A 23,165-nucleotide genomic window follows, 5' to 3' on the forward strand; every position below is an offset into this window, starting at 1 on the left:
CCCCAAAGTGGTTTCTTTTGACATCATTTTCCCTCCGATCTCCCTTGCAGGATGCCTGTGTTCGGCGCGTTTCCATGCTCCGTTTACTGCTTTTCTCTCTGGTTTCTTGCCCTGCTGGGGGGTACCCCAAGAGCTGCACAATGGCCCCGGCAGAGACTCCTGCAATTCAGACACGTGGGGCCACCCCAACAGGTTCGAGGACCCCCAATACTGATTATGCAATAGTGTGGACACGCTGAGCTGCAAGCCTGTGGCTTTAATGCTTGGTCCCCCTTGGGCACTCCATGCATCGCTCAGGGGGTTGCAACCTTGCAAAATGCCCCACCGCCATCCCATGGAGGACTGCCACGGGAAGCCACTAAAACCAGGGCGATCCTGGGTCACCTCTCCTCTGCACATGCCTGAACCCCAGGTCTGGCTGCCCCGCGGCCCCGTGCAAGGCTCTGCAAGCCCACGGCGAGCTGTGAAACCCCCTTGGCAGGGTCCCAGCCAGCAGCGACGGAGGTGGAAATCCACCTCCATGCACTCTGCAGCTCCCTGCATCTCCGCCTCACCTAACCCTGATTTAAAAAAGCAGGTTCAATTCTGCACCACCCCACTCAAGTTTTGCTCCTGAATCACTCCGTGCAGCAGGATGGGATCAGCCAGGAGCGCAAGATGCTAAATGTGCATTTAATGCACTTTTTAACACATGCCCAACCCCAGCTGCAATATACTATGTGCCCATTCAATGCACTATTTAACGCATGCACAACCGCAACTTCAGCACGTTACATGCACGTTTGATGCACGCTCGGCCCCAAGTGCTGCATGTTATATGCAGATTTAGTGCACTAATGCAGTATTTAATGTGTGAGCAAATGCAGCATGCTCTATTAAATGAACTATTTATTTAATTAACTACGAAACGCCTGGCTGCAGATGCAGCATGTTATGCGCACTCTCAACGTGCTATTTAATGCACAATTTAACGCATGCCTAGCCCCAAACGCTGCCCGTTATACGCACACTAAGCACGCTGCTTAGTGCATGCCCAGCCCCAGCTGCAGCACATGGTCTGCCTGTTGAGTACACCCCTTCGCGCCCCGTTTAACGCACACCCACAGCCTCCAATGCAAAAGGCTGTACGCACACCCAGCGCACACGGCATGCCCAGCTGCAGATGCGGCACGTTATATGCCTTTAGTGCACGCTTTAAGGCAGGCGCAGCCAGAGGGGCAGCTCGTCGCAGGCGGAGTTTACTGCACAATCTAAAGCAGGCTGCCACGCGCGCCCTCCCCAGCTGCAGCCCGTTGCATGCATGGTTAAAGCGCCATTTAAGCCTGGCCCGGCCCCAGCTGCAGCTCACCCCGCCGCTCACCGCTCCGCCGCCGCTTCCCGCGGGAGGCTGCGGCTGTCACGTGGCCGGTCGCGGGGGCGTGACGTCACGCGGGGGCGTGGCCGGCGGGGCGGTAGGACGGTGCGGGTAGTGGCGGGGCCGAAGCTGAGCGGAGCTGCCGCCGCCGCGATGATGATGAACGCGGACCTGCGGAGGGAGCGCGCCGCCGCCACTTTCCAGCCCGAGCTGCTCACCCACATCCTGGACGGCGGCGCCGAGCGCACCCGCCGCCGCAAGGAGATCGGTGAGGGAGGCCCCGGGCGTGCCGCCGCCTCCCCCGGCCCGGTGCCCCCCCCCCCGCGCTGAGGGGAGTGCGGCCTGTCCGGGTCGGGGGGCTGTGAGGAGGGGGAGACAGCCCAGGGTGGGGCTCGGGGGAGGCTGTGAGGGAGGAGGAGGTTTTAGGAGAGGGAAACGGGGCTGTGTGGGGACGGGAGAGGCTGCGGGGAGAGAGGGAGACCCAAGAGGGGGCCTTGAGGGAGAGCGGGGGAGAGTTGCAGGGACGACGCTGAAGGTGGGAAGCCCCGGGGGAGGAAGCTGTGGGGAGAGGGAGGCCCGGGGGGGAAGGAGGTCCTGGGGCGGGAGGCTGTGGGGAGAGGGAGAGGCAGACTGTAGAGGAGGGAGGGCTTGAGGGGAGAGCTGTGATGGGAGGGCTTGAGGGGAGAGGGGAGAGCTGTGATGGGAGGGCTTTTGGGGAGAGCTGAGAGCTGTGATGGGAGGGCTTGAGGGGAGAGCTGTGATGGGAGGGCTTTTGGGGAGAGGGGAGAGCTGTGATGGGAGGGCTTTTGGGTGAAGGGGGCTGCCTGAAGGAAGGGATTTTTGTCTGATAGGTTAGAGGGGAGCAGAAGCAGTGTTATGTCCCTGATCCCCCTCTGCTTCCCTTCCCAGAAAGGATTTGGGGTTGCCCTGATAGGGCAGTGTCCTGTTACCCCTGTCTCACCCCTTCCGGCAAAGGGTGAGAGGCCACTTCCCATGGGCATTTCTCTTGGGCCCTCTCCCCTCCCTTTTCCTTCCTAGTACACTCTTGCCCAACAGCAGGAACATGACCTGTTTCTTACCCACCACTACCATGATATGTGAGATTAATGAAATACCTCCATCCTCTTTCTTTTCCCAGCCCACGCTGGGGTGGGACTGTCAGGGGCTGATGGTTGTGTAACTTGTGTGCCAAAGGGGACACAGAAAGTCAGTGGCCTCTGGGTACCTTGGTTTCCAATCAGCACAGTGGGAATAGTAGCTGTACTCTTCTGCAAGGAGTTGTGTGGGGATCAAAGTTCATGAGGCGGCCTGATCCAGCAGTAACGATGGCTGTTTGTTATTGAGGGGCCTGCAGGTCTCACATTGGTGAATTAACCTCCTGCCAAGTCCAGAGTGCTCTTAACTGAAAATGTGGCTTATGTGTGGAACGGGAGGGTGCCCTGTTGCTAGAGTCCCTTTCTCCAAGAGCTTTGACTTCTTTCTGATTTCACTATCTTTTAATTTTATTTTCAATTTTCTGATATCTGTACCTTCAGGTACAGCAAGTAAAATGCTGAATTGTTTCTCACTCACTGTCTGTTGAGGTTTGTGGAAACTGAGTTTGTTTTCCTCTTCTGCTCTGTCCCCAGAGGCCTTAGTTATTAATGACCCTGACTTCCAGCACGAGGATTTGAACTTCCTGTCCCGTAGCCAACGCTATGAGCAAGCCATCAGGAAGAGCTCTCTGATGGTGATGAAGTTAAGAGAGTATGGAATTGCAGATCCAGAGGAGATCTACTGGTTTAAAAGGTACCTAGCTGTAGAGTTTGCTTCTTGTATGTACTTTGATCATCACCAAGGACATTAGCTTCCTTTGGACAGCAAACATGGGGGGGGAAAAAAAGCACAACTCTAAAGACCTGTGCAAAAGCCCATTGAAGTATTGGCTTCAGTGAATTTCAGATGAAACCCTGATTTCCTGAATATTGTGTTTTCTTAGATTTTTGACTAGAAATGCACCATTAATAATGACACCCTTTTTATCATATATGGTGCAGAAAGTAAAAAATGGAACTTGTAGTCTGATTATTTTTTTCCAAAAGGAGTAAAAAAGACATACTGAAATATTTGGAATCCGAATAGGTCTGATGAGGTTGTGGCTTCTAATGAAATCTCTTAAGCTGATTACTTCACTTTGCACTTAGACCTAATAAAGTTGCATTACAGGCATACTTGAAAATGTTCCAGGATAGCTTATAAGTTCTTGTTTATAGCTATCTGTCCTGTCTCCCTCCTGCAAGCTCCTGGTGCTATAGTGGTTGCCTTTGACCTAGAGGCTTTTTGTTGTATCTGACCTTTTGTTTATCTGATAGTATTACCCTTGGATTAAGTTAATAAAAATAAAATTGTCTTTACATCTGAGTTTTGTTCCTTCTAGCTTGCAGGGAACTTAGTTCCTGACTTCGATGTATTTCTCCCCTTAGTTCTATTAAACTTATTCCACTATAATCAGAGAGAAACTGCTTAACAGAGAGATTGCACAGCTCTAGAAACTTGGACATAATACCATGAATGTATCCTCTGGCACATTAAATGAACATTGCGCTTTAAATAATACACTGGTAGAATCACAAGCTCCCTCTGACTGGATTTGTAGAAAAGCTGTCATTGGCCTCAGAGCATGAATATGGGGACTAGTTGAAATCATCTTGTCTGCTGTAGTTTTAATTTCAAAGAAATTGGTCTATGCTGACCTGTGTGATGAAAGTTTTCGTGGGAGTAATGTAAATGTTATTTTGAAAATTGGCATTGGTGGACAATGATAGCATGAAAAAAGTTCAGTGACTGTGTTAAATTATTCAGGTACTGCATGGCAAAAGTTAATCATTAATTTTTCCTACACAAGGATTGTTGGAGGTGATAGGGAAGTTTCTTCAGTTATTTTTATGGAGAAAATTCAGACAAGTCTATCCAGTATACCAGCTGGCAAACTTCAACAAAGTTTGCAATGTAAATGCTGTCTTTTGGTAGCATTACTGACAATATTTTACAAAAATAGAGGACTTTTCTGAAATAGTCAAATGATATATTCTAGTTTTGTCTTTCCATAAACTTATTTGGGAGTCAGTAATTATTAACTTTAAATGGATGAAAGCTTAGTTTTTCATATAGGTACCAAATAATACATCCATATCTTGTGTGATATGAATAGTCAGGTGTGACTAGTCACAATTCATGATCCCAAATCAACTGAAACAATGAGGAAGGCTTGCTTTTTTCAGAGTCAATTCTCATTGCAGACATTCTGGATTTCAACAGATAATTGCAATTACTATAGACTGACTGTATTTTCCAGTGTCATCTGTAATAACATGTAGAAGAATGAAGAACAGTACGTACACTTCTCACCTACAAGTGAAGTTTGTTTGCTCTAAGAACTGCATACTGTTAGTATTCTTGATTTGAATTCTCTAATGCCTGGTGTTTTCAAGGGAGGATATTGGCTCACTGCTTCTTAATAAATGGAAGAAGTGAAAGGATTATTGTTCATCCTTTGATTTCATTTGCATTTTAACATCTGTCCCCACATTCTCACCTGCTGAGTGTCAAAGATTTTTTTTAAACTTAGCGAACTCCACCCAACTTGCAAAATTAAGTTTACTTCTATCACATATCCAACCATGCTAAATGGTGCTAACTAGAAGGGACTTCATTTGTGTAAAAGCTGACCTGGAGAAACTGTATTTGGGTTTGTTTGTTTTTCGAAACTGGAAAATTGAATGGATATGGTGTTGTGACATGCCTTGAATGGAGTTTGAAATAGATTGAAGTCCTTGATTCAGATGTCAAGTTGTATTCATTGTGATTGACCATCAGATTTTTACACATGGAAGCTTAAGATATTTTGCCAGTAATCCCTTACACCTTGTGATTATCCACAAACAGCTGGGACAGATTTATTTACATATGCAATTTCTGAGAATTTTGAGCTAGTTGTTTTCCTGTAGCTTTTGTATACTACCAGAACGTCACTAGGTAGCTTTGTATTCTGACTGACCAACTTTATAGCTTGATTTATGACTAGGTGAGGAGAAATGCTTCTTCCTTCAGCTGCCCTGGAGATATGCTTAAACAGGTGTTGCTGCTGTGGCATGTCAAACTGAATGCTCCTCCTTCCTGTTTCCACAAGGGCTTTGGTGGACTCCAAAACATAAGACGATCCATTAAATATATTTAGAAGCCATTTTACTTCTGGTCTAGTCAATTCTTCTTGTGTCCTAACATGTGTCAGCACTGCAGCTGCTGCTGTGACTATAGCTTATGAAGGCCAGCAGCCTTAAAGTGCCAATATTTAAGATTTCTTGTACAGTCTAATTGCAGCAAGATGTAAGTCAGCGTGAAAAATGGAAAATTGTTCTGATGTGTAATGCTATTCAGCTCTTTGAAGAGAGCGATCTGGTCAGTTTTAATTTGCCTTCAAATTTAAATAACCTTCATTGAGGAAAATTAAATGAAGTGGTGAAAAACAGTTGGGAGAAACTGGGGCACAGAAGAGAAGATCTGAGAGCTGCAAGTCAACAGATGATTCCTGTGTTCAGAAGAGTTGCATGAACGTGTGCTTTCCCTGTAAGAATTTGTCCCTACTTCTCATTTTGACACTAAAGTTAGGACAGAGTAGCTTTCAGCAAATCAAACCAGAAAAACTGTAGTAGGGGCCCTACTAGCCACTGCTAAATTAATTTGGAGTGGATGAGTCTGACTTGGTTTTTTTGATACAGCTAGAAAAGGAGTTTATTACCATAGTATTTGTTAACTCTGAAGCCCAGTAAGCACAGGTCAGACATACCCCTGGCTCCTTCTCCACTGAGGGGATCCTTCATGCTCTTCCTTGAGAGAATTACCTCAAGAACCGCAAGAAGCGAGAAAAGTTTGCTTGCGAATTTTGCTTTAAAGTAAATGACCCTATTCTGTGACCCAGTTCTGCAGCCTGAGAATATCTTTGCAATTGTTCGTTTAGCTTTGGAGTCTCTGAAAGCACAGACTTTGCTTCCGTTGTCATCTGTTCACTGATAGATAGGCTATCAAACTCATTTGTCAAATACGAGTGCCTTTTACTATGTGGGTGGCATTGGTTACAGTGAAATCTGGAAAGATCTATATTGCCAAAGGAGTGTATTACTACACATCCTTCTCCCATAAGTGGATTTGGAACTGCAGCCCTCCTCTTGACTCACTGATTGTAGCAAATCTGACTTCAGACCAATGAGGCGATCTTTGGTGATGGATCAAATTGCTAGTGCTAGATGCAGCTAGCTGCTTTCAGTCTTGATGTAGCAAAGTACTTGAACAGTTACACAATGCAGCCTTTGGACAACAAGCTGTGTAGGAAGTGGGAATGTAGAAATCGGGAGAGGAAGGCGTAAGAGTTTGGAGAAAGAAAAAGGAGGAAGAACAGGTTTTCTTTCCCTTCACAGCTAGTACCTCTTCTGTTTGCCCTGTGGCATGAGGAAAATTGGATTCTCTCTCCTTCTTATTCAAGTTGTTAAAAGGCATGTTAAGAAAATCCTAATCATTCAGCGTGGAGTATGCAGAGATGAAAAGTTTCTGCTGTAAATTAGTTAGCTTTCAGTTCTGCTTTCAGCTTTGTTAATGCAAGAAGCTGTTAAAAAGCTGCATGTTTAGTCAGTGAAATAGTATGACCTTCTGACACAGGGATGTTAAAGTATCTGCTTGTAAAACGTCATTCTTTTTACTCCTATCAGAGAAGGTGCTAGTTAAGCATAAAATACCTGGCACTTGCAATTAAACTTACTGATAGGCAGTGAAAGTTGCTAGTGTGACCTTTAAGAAGATTTTTTTTTTCTTTCTGGAGCGTTACCTTCAAAGCAGCAGTGTCTGACCTGATTTTTCTGACAGCAAAGCATGTGCTGCAACTTTTTCACAAGTTCATTCAATGGCTCCTGAAAATACACAAAGAACTGTTCAGTCTCCTCCCAAGCTGCACTGTTTCAGTGTATTTCAAAGTCAGCACTCCTTTTCTTCCTGTTTGGTTTGTCCTTTTGGGCCCAAGGAATAGATGCACAGTAATTGTGTTGTAGGCAGCAAGAAGTAGAGGGTGCTGCTATTGCTATATGGGTCCTGGAGTAAAAGAAGAACCCATGTAGGAAACTACAAGAATGGTGAAAAATATTCTGTCTCCCTGCCCTTGTAGCGTTTTTTAAGCCCTTGGTCGCCCTGATAACTTCTGCTTTGTAAATATGTGCTGCTGTAGGCAATAGAGTATTTTCTGGTAAGAGGACTGACTGCCCTCATCCCAAGAACTCTAGATGCTACCTGCATGCACACCAGCTTAAAGCACAGTTAATACATTAATCACGAGTTTTAGATTACCTGATGACAATAGTTTTGCTTCTGGAAGAATCCAAGGCTCATTCAATCTTGTCTGTTTAAAAACTGTTCCATTAAAAATAAGTGTCTTCAACATGTAGTTCAGTGGTGCTGAAGAAGCTTTGTCCTGCTTCCTCTCACCCTAAGGCTGATTTTCACAGTTTGTGTGGGGATCTGGTTTTGAATTATCAATTATTTATCCTCTGTTCCCAGGCATGGTATAAAATGCCAGTCAGAAATGCTGCTGCAATTTGAAAAACTATATGCGTAACATCCACTGTGTAGTGTGGATTTGTGTTGGCAACAAACTTTAATGTGCTCACTGGACAGGTATTAATACCTCGAGATGGAAGGATATATTTTCCTTGTAGGTATCTTGAGGGGGTGGGAGAGGTATGTAGGTATTCGTGCAGAGCACTCATTTGTTCCTCTATCTTTGAATTTGGATGGAGTAAGCATTCGTGTACAGTAGATGGAAGATGAAAAAACTGTTCAGACTGCAGAATGTTGAAGGGAGGGTGCTGTCATTTACTACATAGCTTTTACACAGTGAAACTTTCTAGCCCATTTGTGTTATGGAGCTTGTTTTAATGGGGAATGTACTTTGCCTGCCATTGTGGCTACTAAATTAATAGAGCTTTGTCTTATGAAGTAACTTCTGTTTTGATGAAACACATCTAAAATGTCTGATTTTCCTTCCATTCCCTGCAGCACTAGCCTGTAACAGTAATTTTAATTGAAGGTGAGTTCCTGATCTCACAGCTGATAGAAGCAGCTACAGGTAATACCGAGCTCTTCTGAAAAGCACTTGGTCACCTAAGAAGCCTTTTCTTTTTCAATACATAGTGCTTCTAGCTGATATGGCCTAGTTCTAGGCTACTAGCAGTAGCGGGATTTATTCTCCCCAAGCCTGAGAGATGGGGGAGAAAATTTGGTTTTCATGTCCTCAGTTTTAAGTTCCCCATGAATCTTTGTAGAACAGTATTTTTTTCAGTTACATAGCAACAGCAGGATTCATAGGGTGAATACAGTGTCTGAAAGAAACATTTATTTTCCCATTAGCATTGCCTCTGATGCCTCCATATTTGGAGGTTGCTTGTGGGACAAAAACATTGAAATAGGCAAAGAGGTTATTTATCTTATGCTACAGTTGGAGAAAAGCCTTTCAGGATCACAGTATCAGTAAGACTGAGATCCAGATCCCTCTGTTTCTCTCCTGTAGAACATGCTTGGGCAGTTTTCATGAACCTTTCGGTCTCCACTTCAGCATGTTTCAAAAAACCTTAGAGACCCAAACGACTGATGCTCAGAAGGAGAAATGGCTGCCTCTGGTCCATGGAGTCAAGATAATTGGCACCTACGCCCAAACCGAAATGGGACATGGTTAGTTCCCTTCAGGGATTGATGGGTAACCTCTTTTCTGTAACTCCAGTTTGTAAATTGATGATGCTCTCTAGGTAAATCTAAAAGGGGAAAGGTCACATAGTTTGGTTAACCGTTAATGTTTCCTGTCCTATAGCCAGACAGCTGCTTCATTTCACGTCCTAACAATCACAGTGTTAGTTTTGGTCTTTTCCAAAATGCACCTCTTAGCTGATCACTGACTTCGTAGCCGTTTACCTTTGTTTTAAGATGATGAGGTTGTTCTAAGCCCTGGGAGTCTGAATTTCACTTGAACTGGTTGGAACATGTCTGCCAACAGTACTGTGGTTTTTATTTTTGCCTGAATTCGGGGTATGTGTGTCTCACTTCTTAGTTCATAATCAGCCTGTGTAAACAGGTCAGAAGTATGCCTTTAGATGCAAAGTAGCAGGGTGAGATTGCACGTTTTTGTTTTTGAAAGTAAGGTGCGCTTTGCCCCAAGCACTTTTTTTCCAGATGCTACTCCATTACAGCTGTACAACTTCATGGAAAGATCTTGCTCTCAAAGAAGAAAAACATCTTATCCCTACTATTGTTGAAAATTACTTTTACTTCTTCAAATGGAAGAACATTTAATGGATCAGAAAACAGTCTTTTAGCCTAGAACCTGGAATTACAACTGCTAAATACCAGCAAGAATAGTTTAACAAATCAAAGACTCCAATGCTTGTGCTGGCATCTAAACTTGGAAAGCATGATCTGTACAAGTCTGGACAATTGCAAAAGTTAGATGGTAGTGCCAATTGCCTGGCTGTTCAGTTACAGCTGCTCATGCTAGCCGAACCGTTTGTAGAAGATGCAACAGAGGAAATCGTGTCATCTGTTCTGCTTGGGACAGTTGGAGCAAGCAAACCTAGCTCAACACGGGAAGCTGAGAGACAACCGGATGGCAACAATAAATGCCTGCTGACCTTGTTTGCTTTTTCGGACCAACTTCTTTAAATCAGACACACACCCACACCAAAGTAATTTGGTTTGCTTGCTGTTTCACATTAGATCATTGCACTTTCTTGCCTGGTGATGGTCTGGTTTGCTTATAGTTCTCATGTTGTTTAATGGTAAAATTAGTATTTTGACACTTAATAGAACTAATATGGTGACAGTATGGTAAAGTAAATATACTTTCCATGCTGAATAATTAAAATGCAACCATTTGGCATTCCTGCTGTGAATGCTGAGTGTCTAACTACTTCATCAGTAAAGCTTCTGCAGTAATTGTCACTGAGCTCTGCTTAAATTAATCCTGGTGTTTAGAGACTGGTGATGGAGAAAGAGACCTCTGGATTATTGAATTGAATCCTAGCCTGGATGGGTAGTTACTCAGTTTTATCTTAGTGAGTACCTACTTGATAGCCTGTGTTGATTTTAACCTATTCCCTAGTGAATGTCTTGAAAAAATAAAAGAAAGAAAAAGCACAAATAGCACAGGGCTGAAAAGGAACCAAAAAGGAGTAATGAAAATACTGTACTGTTTCTACCTTGTTTATAGCTACTGCTAGTAAGTAAGGATTTTCTTTCAGTCTTTGACTGTCAGCTGTGTACTTCTCACCAGTACTGAACTCACTTAAAATCTGGTATTCCTGATAACGCATTAGCCCCCTGTTGAGCTTGGTCACTGTTCAGTCAAAAAGCTTAGAAAACATGCTACTGGGTTTATTAGATGGTTGAATTTATTTGTAGGTGCCTGAGAATATCAAAGAAAAGAACTACAGTTCTTAGGGAGCTCTAGGGATAGAGCTAGTTCATATTAATGTGTGTTTAGAGGTAACACAAGAATGCATTCTTCCCACTTTGATAAGAAGGCCAACTGAGTTTGAAATAAGCTCAGATCAGTGCTCTTTCTGTAATGCATATCTCATTTAAATATATATATTCCTGTTAAAGACCAATTACATTATTTCGTACATAAATGTGCCAGATGGACAACCTTTGTACAGAAGGTATTGATCCTCAATCTATATCCCAACTATTTTAAAACTCAAAGCTATCAATATTTTAAAATTTAATGAGCATTTAATTATTTATATCAAAAAACTTAATAGACTACTTAACTACCTAACAGTGGCGTTTGACAGAACTTGGAGGAAGAGTAGTTCTAATGAAACAAGTTTAATCGGAGAGACTTTGTGCTGGTGGTTTACAGGTTGAAAAATGTTGGCTTTCTTGCCAAGTTGTTTATGTTCACGACTTTGACTTACACATGCAGAGCACTGTCCTTTTAAAAGAGCTTTTAAAAATAGCAAAAGTTGAAGAGAGTTGAGTTGGAATATAATATACGCTAGTTGTGTCTGATCTTTAGTAAAAAAGAAGTGAAGTAGATAGTACAGACAGTGAGTACTTCCCTTTTTTAAAAAAAGAAAGTTCAGTGAAAACCTAGCTCATTCAGCTGGATAAACTGGGACTTCTACCAGCTTCTACCCTCAAACCATGGGGGGGGGGGGGGAAAAGTGGACTTTATATCTTTAGGTGAAGGCTCGCTTCATCCAGCCAGATCACATCTTCAACAAACTGACATTCTGACTCAGTCCGTTTAACTTAGGGATGCTCTGGTTTCCAAACCATGGTGGAGGTCTGGTCTGTCTTTTGGTTTGGGTTAATCGTTTTTTTATCAATCATGGTGTATCAAAAATATTGGAATGTTGCAAATGCATTTTATGTGTGATTAGAAGGAAATGCATTGCAGCATGTTTATTTCAGAGTAAGTGTAATTTCTTGTTATTCAGGCCTAAGAAAAGGACAGTGCTCTGGCTTTCTAAAATACACTTGCTGAATTCTGATTTACACATGAATCATTTTTTTTTCTTTTTTGTCTCTTCCTGAATCTCCACCATGATTCCTCATGCTTGCTTCCCTCCCATAACATTCCCTTCACACTCCCATCCCATGACACTTCTTCACAGCTTTGTTCATCGTGGACGGCCTGAGCCTCTGGACCTTCATCTGGGCATGTTCCTCCCCACCCTTCTCACCCAGGCAACCCCAGAGCAGCAGGATCGCTTCTTCATGCCTGCCTGGAACCTGGAGATCATTGGCACTTATGCACAGACTGAAATGGGCCATGGTACAGTACATTCACTAAATGCTATTTCTAAGAATGGCTTTGTGTACAAAGGATTCCCCTGCCTGGGAAAAATGGTGCGTGTTTACCCCACAGTCTTTACGCGTACAGTTGTGGCTATAGGGAAAAGCAGACTGCCTCTGAAATTTTTAATAGATCATTATGCTACATGCTCCTTGTTCTTTTTTTTTTTCTCCTTTGGGAGAGTTTGATGCTGTAGTTCTATATCTAAGCATACTGAGTGCTCCTGTTGTGCCACTCAAAGCAATATAGGTTATTGCATGTGGCTATGGTGATGTCAGTTTGATGACATCTGTTTGTTGCTACACTTAACCATTCTTTCCAGTGTGATTTCTGCTTTGCTCCACTTAACATTCAGTGTGAAGACAAAAGGAGAGAGCTTTAAGGTACTGAAAGAGATGCCAAAAAAAGTAAGAGCTGCTTGTCACCTTGGGACTGACCTTGGATCAGAGATTATGTGGATTATTTGGTTCCAATGCTCATGTTTTGTGGGGAGCTTTAGTCCCCCGGTTCACTCCCATGTGGTGTTCTTAATTGGACCATGAAATGTTGTTTTTTTTTTTTTTTTTTAATTCTCTGTCTCAAGTAGACTTGTTCTTTGTTGCTATTCCTTTGCTTTCAAGCTTTGAAATGGATTTTGATAACTCCAGCAGTATTGTGATTGCAACACTTTTAATCCGCGTTTCAAAGGGAGGATATTATGCCTTGGGAAACTTTAATTTTGACATCCGAGAGTTGCAGATGAGAATTATTTTCTAAAAATGAGCAGCATTCACCTTTGTGCTGAAGTGAAATGTAGAGACTGTATGAAGCATAAAGTAACTGCAAGTCTGTGGAGAATATCTTGCAACTAGTGAGGTTTGAAGATCCTTTACCAGCAAAGTAAGTCTGTGTTAAGCTGCCTGTGGAAGTCTGCTATTAACTCCACGCTTTGGAAACGTGGTTGCATCGAGGTGATATCCTTTTTCATGTTGGAGCTCTTGTGTAGAGTCACTGGCTCTGTCTTGCTCTGTCAGTCTATCAGGAGTGTTCACAGCTTGTCTAGTTTAAGCGTAGGCCAGGTGATTATTTTATTTTTTTTAATGCATGCAGGGACAGTGCCACTGCTGAGATAGGTGTGAAGTACAGAGTTGGGGGCAGAAGACAAAGACTGTTCCTGGAATTGTTACCTTCATCTTTTTGCAGTCTCTTCATCTACCTGCATCAGTACCCTAGCATATGCATGCCATTACTTGATGTCTTGGAGCTATGGATGATCTCATTTGGGAGAGACTGCTCCATCAAGTGAGGAAAATGTAGGCCTGATGAGGGAATGCAGAGATGGTTGGCACTGCTTATTTCATCTTGTGGCTGAAAAGTATATTTATTTTGCAATTTAATCAGATTGCAGTTTTAGTGAAATCCAGGTGACCGTGTTTTTGTGGACCTTTTTAACTGAGAAGGGGCTTCTGACGTGTAATAGCAAAAAGGTGTCAGATTGGAGGTGCTTGGAAAACTAGTCCTAGACCACTGGGGAAAAAAACCCAACATGCTTTCTGAGAATTGGCTTCAGGTCCCAGAATGTGGTCTCACTCTCACTTATTCTTCCCTAATTGGCTGATATTTAGTCCTTTATATAGACTAAAAGCCAAGTTAAAATTTGTACATTACTACTGGAGTTCAACTTTTCATTGTCCAGTTCTGTCCTTGTCTCTGTTCTGTGACTGACTTTCTGCCACAACAATGTGTTTGCATATTTTCAGGAACTCATCTTCGGGGTCTAGAAACTACAGCTACTTATGACCCTGCTACCCAGGAATTCATTCTCAACAGCCCCACTGTGACCTCCATTAAGTGGTGGCCAGGTGGACGTAAGTGCATCACTGTGTGTCTAAATCTGGAAGATATATGGAAAAACTTAGGGAGGTGATGTTGTGTATTGTATCTACAGAACGATGATTGAAAGTTGATCCGAAGAGTTGGCTGAAAGGCAGTTACTCTTGCACAAGTAACAGACTTAGCAGAGCCTACTAAAACTTTTAATTTTCTGTGTACTCTGAATTGTTTCTCAGAATCATTCTCACTGTATGAATTTGGTGCAATTTTTGATTGGTCGTATCAAAATCTTTATAATTCCTTCAGCTCCACTGGCAGATTTGCCAAGGACTTGGTATTGTATAGTCAAGAGAATCGTATTGTACAGCTTTCATTGACTTGAGCAATATTGTTTGTCTAGCTGTGGAATTTGGATGATAACCAGCGTTGTAAATCTCTTTTTCTAACACATGATCTGGTTTAGATAATCTCAGATCCTGCTTTAAGGAAGGACACTCTGTGTATATGAGTATGTTGACTGATTTTTTTTTTTTTTTTCCTTCTGACTCCCACTCCTTTTGCAGTTGGAAAGACGTCGAACCATGCCATTGTTCTGGCTCAGCTCTACACTCAGGGCCAGTGCAAAGGGCTGCATGCCTTCATTGTTCCCATACGGCAGCTGGGCACCCACGAACCTTTGCCAGGTAAAAATTAATGTTAAGGGTTTAGCACTCATGGAATACATTAGATCTGTCCCCAGCTATATACAGCTGCCATGTGTCTTGTTAATGTACATGGCTTATTTCACTAGCTGATTTCAGTGAGTAGATGGTAGGTCACAGGGCTTAAAGGAGTCTTTTATGACTGAACTACCACTAAGTCATCTTTCATGTCACACTTTCAGTGTGAAGGTTGGTTTGGATTTGATTCCATCCCAGTGTTTCCCAGCTATGCATTCTGTGAGGCAGCATGTCCTTCTGCTTTCTGAAGGGGAAATAATACCTTTCATCATCCTCTAGCTAGAAGTGAACTGGATGATCTTTAGAGGCAGCTCCCCTGGGGACAGGATAGTAGGACTGCATGTAAATTATGAAGATCCCTATGTTCTGATGTCCACTTTTCCATCAAAGAGATTAAGGTCTTCATTAGCTGTTACTCGTAGCAATGCCAGGACTTGCTAGAAAACTAATTAGTCTCTTTACTGGAGAAGGTTTGAACCTCTCATGTGGTGTTTAGTTCCTACTTCTTACTGCAAGCGGCTTTTTCTGTGGCAGGTATTACAGTGGGTGACATTGGGCCAAAATTTGGTTATGATGAAATGGATAATGGCTACCTGAAAATGGAGAACTTCAGAATTCCTCGGGAAAACATGCTGATGAAATATGCCCAGGTAAAGCAGTAAATTTGAGCAAATACTGTTGGAAATGGACACTTCAAATGCTCTTGTGTGGTTGAATAGCGTATCAACAAGATTGTAGGTTGCTTGTAAGTGCTACTTGACGAGTTTAGAGCTTGAGATGTGAACATGTAAAAGGGAGGAAACTTTAAAAATCAACAGGCTACATTTTTTTTTTGGTAGGTTGAACCAGATGGCACCTATGTGAAACCACTTAGTGACAAGCTAACCTACGGGACCATGGTGTTCATCCGATCTCTCATTGTGGGCGATTCAGCTCGCTCCCTGTCCCGGGCTTGTACCATTGCCATCCGCTATAGCGCAGTGAGACACCAGTCTGAGCTAAAGCCAGGGTAAGTGCAGTGAAATAAAAGAGCAGCCTAAGTGCTGAGGGAAGATTCCCAAATACTGGAGGGAAGAGGGACTGTGGTTGATGTTGTTTGATTTGGCGCTTGATAGTTTCGAAACACTGTTTCACTGTGGGAAGTGAGTAATCTTTCATCCTTGACTGCCAAAATGCCTTCCCCCTGCCAGAGGCTCTTGCTGTAAGGTCTTGGATAGTCTGACTTGATACGGATGCAGCTTGTACTATCCAAGTGGAGAAGCTACTTAGCGTTGAATAGGACTTCACGGCAGTTTGCTAGCCACTGGCGTACTAACTCATCTGTATTTTGCTCTAGGGAACCAGAACCCCAGATCTTGGATTATCAGACCCAACAATACAAACTCTTTCCTCTCCTGGCAACAGCATATGCTTTTCACTTTGTGGGAGCCTACATAAAAGACACCTATCGTCGTATTAGTGGAGACATCAATGAAGGGGATCTGAGCGAGCTTCCAGAGGTAGTGTCCTCTGTTGATTTTATGTAAGGTTTCTTTACAGCATGGGAGAAAAAGCATCAAGGCTTTTTGCCTTTCACTCATGAGATGTCTTGTAATTCTTTATAGATTCAGAGATCCCAAGCTCAGTATGTGCTGGTGACTTTTATTTCTTTATTTGCACTATTCATTTAGCAGCCCTTTATAAAAAAATAGGGAGTAATGCACAGGGAGAAAGCTCCTGTGAATATATTTTTTTTTTAAAAAGGCGACTTTCCAGAAGTGGTGGCATATCGCTTGGGAGCGGAGTTAAGACTGGTCTTATGCTCGTGCTGTAGTTTCTTGATTGTTCTTCCAAGTCATGAGGGTAAAACTGGTGTGTTGATCAAAGGTACCAGTACTATACTGAGGGGTTAGGGTTGCAAAATGTCAGTTTTCAGTTAGGGATTCTGTCTGAGAACCTAATGTGACAATAGGCAATTGAAAACCGCCTTGGATGTAATGTGTAGAGACAGAAAGGATGGGGTACTCAAAAGAAATCTTTACATGTATAGAGGCTTTCATATAAATAGTTTGGCTCAGAAAAGAGTCCTTACAAGAAAAACAAGACCCTGTGGGGCACTGGAAGGATGGTGTTGACTCTACTTTTTTTCCTGGGAGCTGCAGAACGTAGCATGTATGTGTGCAAGCTAAGAATGGAAAATAAAACATCTAAACTGGCTTTGCTTTTGTCCATCAGCTCCATGCACTGACAGCAGGGCTGAAGGCGTTCACTTCCTGGACTGCCAATGCTGGCATTGAGGAATGTCGGATGGCATGTGGTGGGCATGGCTACTCTCGCTGCAGCGGCATTCCTGACATCTATGTCACATTCACCCCATCCTGCACCTATGAGGGAGAAAACACAGTCATGATGCTGCAGACAGCTAGGTATGGTAGCTTCTGTCCAGAGACGCTCTTGCCTTGGCATTACGATCTTTGTAGCTGAAGCGATGAGCAGAAGAGTATCCCATATTACCATGAAACTGGTGTCTCATGTTTCTGTCCCTTGCCCTATTTTTGACAGAAGAATATATGCCGACAACTGTTCTTCGCTATTCTGACCCTAGGTAAGATGACTTCTCTCAATTCAAACAACTCATGAGCAAGAGTTGCTATTTGTTGTCTCTATTTTCAGGTTCCTTGTCAAAAGCTACACCCAAGTTAGTTCTGGGCAGCAGGTTACTGGCATGGTGTCCTACCTTAACGATCTCTCCAGGCAACGCATTCAGCCACAGCACGTGGCTGCTAGGACTGTGACTGTGCGGATCAACGATCCAGTCAGCTTGGTAGACGCCTACAAAGCACGTGCTGCCCGGTGAGTTCACACTTACTAGACTGATCCAAGCACCAATAAAATTGAGTGTCCTGGGAGATGGTAGTGATGTGCTGCCCTGTTCATATTAGATTCTGAAGATGTGGTTTGCGAAGCTTCGCTCCATGTGTTGCTTTCAAGAAGTGACATGCTTTACTAGGTTGGGTCAGTGTTAAGTGGTTTGAGGTTACCAGAGGCTACATACAGCCTACGCATAGCCTAGTTACTCTGCTCTGTTCCTTTTTGAAATATCTTTTTCTTATTTAAATGTAAAGTATATTCGAGCATACAAACACCAACATTGTTCAAACTGCTCAGAGACCTATCTGGAAGGAAACAATCCTGGTATTAAAGTCTGTTGTGAAGGAAGTGTGAGAGTAGAACAGAACCTACACGTAAGTATTCAGCCACCACATCTGTGCTGTCAAATGTCTTACCTCTCTGTAGCTGTGTTCTAGCTGCAGCAGTGATGATAGGGGATTTAGAGCCACAACTGCTCACTCCAGGCAATGTATTCAGTTGTGGCACATGACCTCCGAGTTCTTCTGATGTGTTAGACTGAAATTCATATGAATTCAGTGTACATAATCTTGTTAATGGGGTGTTACCGCATAACCTGTTTTTCTTCCTCTTATGAAATAGGCTTGTAGAAGCTGCAGCAAAGAATTTGCAAGCTGAACTGAACCACAGGAAGAGCAAGGAGGATGCCTGGAACAGAACTTCTGTTGATCTTGTGCGAGCATCTGAGGTCAGTGATGTGCCTGATAAAGAAGTAGGTTATAAGAGCTTCTCATCTCTTCATGAACCTGATTCACCTCCCTTTCATTTCTTGTAGGCACACTGTCACTATGTGATAGTGAAGCTTTTCACATCAAAGCTGTCTGAGATCAGTAATGCAGCTGTCCGTGCTGTCATGACTGAGCTGTGTCTTCTGTATGCACTGTATGGGATCAGTAAGAACACAGGAGATTTCTTGCAGGTTGGTGTCTTTCTCCAACACTTCAAATCTCTAGAGCCGGAGTCATTGTTTGCAAAGATCCTTTAAATGCAAAGCTGCACGAATGCTTAGGCGTAAGGTCTTGACTGGTGACTTCCAGAAGGCCGTTAGCGGTGCAGGTCTGGAAGGCTCTTGTCAAGTTTCCCTTGTGATCTGCCAGAAGCAGAGTTGGATGATGAATGGCAACATGGCATCTGTCTAGGTTAGCTTAAGTGTTTTCCAGTTGGTGACGAGGTGTTGTTTGCTAAAAACCAAGGAGTTAATAAAGGAGATGTAAGTTAGACATGCTCTGAGAGCTGTATGCATTTGTAAATTAGTGCACAAAAGGGGGATATTGTACTCCAAATCTTAACCCATCCTTCAGTGAATGGGTTTAAATTGTTAGGCATTACTTTTCTACTCTTCATTCTTTCTTTGAGAATGTGTTTGTGCAGCAGTGTTTTATTTTGTCTTCAGGCAGATGTGGTATGTTTTGTCTTCCCATTTTCCTCTTTGCTGCTTACCAGAAAGTTCCCTGAAACCAGAAAGAATTTAGTATACACATTCTTCAAGAAAACTTACTACTGAAGTTAACATACAGGCACTCTAAAGAATGAGTCTCCCATCAAAGATTAAATAGCTAGGCAGTATGGTGGGCTATACTAGGCATATCCTTTTGCTTGTACACTATAGCAAATTGCCAATTTGATTACTTAGCACTTAGAAAAAAAACCCTAGTGTTTTATGAACTGCTGCATTTTTGTGTGGGGGAAGGCTGACTTATGTTAGACCGTAGGGGAAGGGAAGGTTCTTGCGACTTGCATACTCTTCTGAGAGTCTCGTTTTTATTTTTTTTTCTAAGGCGGGTATTCTGACTGATGCCCAAATTACTCAAGTGAACCAGCGTGTGAAAGAGCTCTTAGCTATAATTCGTCCCAACGCAGTAGCGCTGGTAGACTCCTTTGACTTCCATGACGTTCATCTTGGATCTGTGCTTGGCCGGTATGACGGCAATGTCTACGAGAACATGTTTGAGTGGGCAAAGAAATCGCCACTGAACAAAACAGAGGTAAAGAAACTTTATTTCTTCATCTTTAGGTCATGTGTGTCCAGAGAAATAACCCAATTTAGGGATTTTTAATTTTGATGCAGTGATCTCAGCATGTAATTGATGAATTGGGGAGAAAAGTCACTAGTGGTAATAGACCAAAACTAGCAGCCTACTTCTGCTCCTCTGCTTTCACCATACTCTTTTCCATTACTCTCCCATGTGTACCTCACGTGCATCCCTATTGGGATACTATTGAGTTTCTCAGTTAAGGGAGGAAATCATACTCTCCCTAGAGAACCAATTGAATAATCTCATTGAATTTAAAAGAAACTATCACTTGCTGATAATTCTGCTTAGTGACAGTAGCTGTGAAAGCCTTACCAGTTTTCTGGCAAATCTTTCAGTGCCTTCAGGCAGTAGTAGTGACTGGAGAAGAAAATAAATTGCTCTCATGTATTACTTAAGTGTCAGGTGTTGCATATCTGCCCTAAGGCTGTAGCTACAGCTGAGCTAATAAAAGAAACTGAGCTGAGAACAGTCAGTGTCCCTCTTCCATCAGCCAAAACAGAACTCTAAATCCTGTCTCGGTGGCCTTTACTGCCTTTATTTGATTTGGACAGACTATCTGCTACGATGGGCTGCCAGAGACTGTGACTGTAGTTAAATCCTGCCAGAAAGTGCTCAATTTCTTGTGCTTCTGAAGTCAGTGGGGCTTAGGAGCTTCATTACAGTCCCCTTAGGAGACCTCTACCAGTTTTCTTTGAATTGAAATGCCAAAAATTTACCTGTATGGCTATAAGATGTCTTGCATTCTTTTTTCTTACAGGAACAGTAGTGGGGAAGCTATTTGCGTTGGCTTATATTCTCATCCTTTGTGTCGTATAGACACTCAAATACAGGACTTAGCTGGCTGTTCTTAAATCCCCAAAGTGCCTCTGATTCAAATTTACTTAGTATAAAAACACACTGCAAGATGTAAAGAGCTAAAACTATTTTAAAGCTTAGGCCTGACCTTGTTGTAATCACTGTCTTGTCCTCTTACAGGTTCATGAGTCTTTCCACAAACACCTGAAGCCGATGCAAGCCAAGCTGTGAAGTCTGATGTTTTTTTAAAATGCACACTTTTCCTGATGTGAAAACTGAGTGTTTGCATCCTTTCTTCAGGCACCTAAAATCAAACCTTTCGAATCCTGGTAGCTGTAGGACAGTGAATAATTGTAGCCTTTCTTTCCACTTTTATAAATTGAGGTGGTGTTTGGAGCGAGTGCTTAGGGATTGATGTCTGTTTTTAAAGTGCAATTATAATGGTAAAATTAACCTTTTAAAAACCTGGGAAAGCTTTATGGATTCATACAAGGATTGCTTTTGTGAAGCTGCTAACTAGAGAGAAGTTACTGTCAACTGGAAAGGTAGCAGGATTTTACTACTAAGTAGTTAACAGCCCTCAGGCAATAGCTTCTAATGAGCAGTTATGTCGTCCCCCCAAAAAGCATCAATGTCTTAATTTTTTTTTATATAAGATAAGCACCACCTCTCTCCTTGTTTGGCAAATATTTATGCTGTCTAAAGCATCCTGCATAGTTTTGTGCACATGAATCTGCATGTGGCACTTCTTTCCTGATGTTGCTGGGAAGTAAATACCCATCCTTCTCAGGAGCTCTGCTTCCTTCATCTTTCCGGAAGACATCTTCATGTTTTCCAATACATCCTCCTTTCACTGCCCTGCAGAAACTCCTTTTGCCTGTGTGCCATCTCCAACACTGGCACCTTACTCTTTGTTAATAGGAAGTCAAAGGAGAATATAATGATGCTGCTCTGAGGAAAAAAACCAAGTAGTAAAAATCAGCTAGGTGCTGATAATAAATGTTCTGCCCTTCTTTTAACTGTTAGTATTTTTGTAGCACTATCTCAAAGCACTTTACGAATGTTAATTATGGTGATTTGTTGTGAAAAACCACATGTAGTGGTAGAAACCGCAAATTTTACCTGGAATGATGAAGCCAGTGTTTGAGGGCAGAAATCAGTTGACCATGTTCCTTGGGTCTTCAGATTGTTCTGGGATGTTCTTCTGGTTTTTAAAGGCATTCTTCAAGAAAACGACAATCCCAAGTGAAGTGTCTAGATTTTTTTTTTTCCTACCCATGCATTTCCAAGGAGCTTTCTCTGATTTGCTTAATTTTGTTTTTATATTGACTTGGGACTTGCACAGTGCTGTATGGATTAACAGATGAAAGATTTAGCTTTTAACAGAACCTCCTGATGCCCAGTGAAATCAGTCCAACTACAACTATGCAAAATCATTGCTGTTTTTCAACACCAATAACTGTGTCCAGTACAATAAAACCCCTTCACAACAGATAAGAGCAACTTTGAGCTTAAAATGGTAAAAAGCTTCAGCATAAACTCAAATCCTGCAGTTCTGAGGCAACATCTGAGAAGCTGTTTCTCTGACAACTTTGGTATCTCTTAAAGTCTCTTTAAATTTCAGATCAGTTTTCGTGGAGGAGTTTTTCCTGGCACTAACAATGATCAGACACAATGTTTGGCTCCACGTGCAGTAGCTGAACAGAAAGAAATGTTTAATTTTAAATAAAATAATCAAACTTGCCTTTTGGCTGCTGAGTCTTTCAGGTTGAATGGAACCACTGCTGTTCAGGCTACCAAAGGAGGCAAACGGCTCTGCCTTCTGTTTATTCAGTAGAGCAAACTGTTGACCTGGGGAGGGATGATGGAGGAGCAGGTTAAAAATATGTTAATGACAACAGTACTAGCTAACTGTATGTACAGATTTAATAAATTACAAAAATGTGTTTTCAGACAAAATGTCTTTTGTGCATTGCATTCAGTGGCTGTCATTTAAAGTAACAAAGTAGAAGTGATTTCTGCATCAAGTAATTAAACTTGTAAGCTACATGGTTCTGCATGAAGAGTACGGAAATGAGCAGTGTGCGGCCATGGTTTCCAGTCTGATTTGAACAATGGACTCTTTAAAAATGCCACCTTTTGTTGAAGACTTTAGAAGGAGCCTGTGTTCTCACATGGACTGGCAGCATGCATGGTGAAAGCTGCTGGTAGATGGATCCACAGGTTATAAAATCTCAAAGGCAGACATTTCCCCAAGGATTTTCTGGAAGTAACAACTCAAGTACAAGCAAACAAGGCAGGAGCAGGGCTGGTTTTGTCCTGTACTTGGCTTTGGTAAGTGTGAGCTGCTTTTTTTTTAACCTGAACTTCTAATCACAGAATCACTAAGGTTGGAAGAGACCTGTAAGATCATCAAGTCCAACCATTGCCCGAACACCACCATGGCCGCTAAACCATGTCCCACAGTGCCTCGTCCACATGTTCCTTGAACACCTCCAGTGATGGTGATTCCACCACTGTTGGAGTGGGAGAACCACCCGGAGTAACGATGAAATCTCAATGTGAGTATAGTCGTTCTCCCCTTTATTCAAGCTTACAGAGTATATATAGACAGATGCCAAGAACACGCGTCCGCAACAGTTGTATGATTGGCTTACAGCCTCTGTTCACGCGCCAAGGCGGCGAGTGAG

At 42.7% G+C, this 23,165-nt stretch overlaps 1 protein-coding gene across 2 annotated transcripts; it reads left to right on the forward strand.

Moving 5' to 3' along the window:
• The first annotated feature begins 1,507 nt into the window (after nt 1–1,507).
• Nucleotides 1,508–22,218, forward strand: ACOX1 (acyl-CoA oxidase 1). Of its 2 annotated transcripts, none has more exons than XM_059828183.1 (14): nt 1,508–1,622; nt 2,983–3,142; nt 12,043–12,203; nt 13,964–14,071; nt 14,600–14,719; nt 15,290–15,405; nt 15,595–15,764; nt 16,092–16,254; nt 16,970–17,160; nt 17,408–17,587; nt 18,227–18,332; nt 18,420–18,563; nt 19,423–19,629; nt 20,656–22,218. In XM_059828183.1, exons 1-14 carry the CDS (start codon nt 1,508–1,510, stop codon nt 20,704–20,706), a joined length of 1,992 nt encoding a protein of 663 aa, XP_059684166.1. In that variant the 3' UTR covers nt 20,707–22,218. The 2 variants fall into 2 exon arrangements, with proteins under 2 accessions (XP_059684166.1, XP_059684167.1); XM_059828184.1 differs by lacking the exon at nt 12,043–12,203 and adding an exon at nt 8,958–9,103 and having other exon boundaries at nt 1,514–1,622; nt 2,983–3,157.
• Nucleotides 22,219–23,165: the final 947 nt, after the last annotated feature.

This window comes from Gavia stellata, chromosome 22 (assembly GCF_030936135.1).
Source record: "Gavia stellata isolate bGavSte3 chromosome 22, bGavSte3.hap2, whole genome shotgun sequence".
NCBI lineage: Eukaryota > Metazoa > Chordata > Aves > Gaviiformes > Gaviidae > Gavia > Gavia stellata.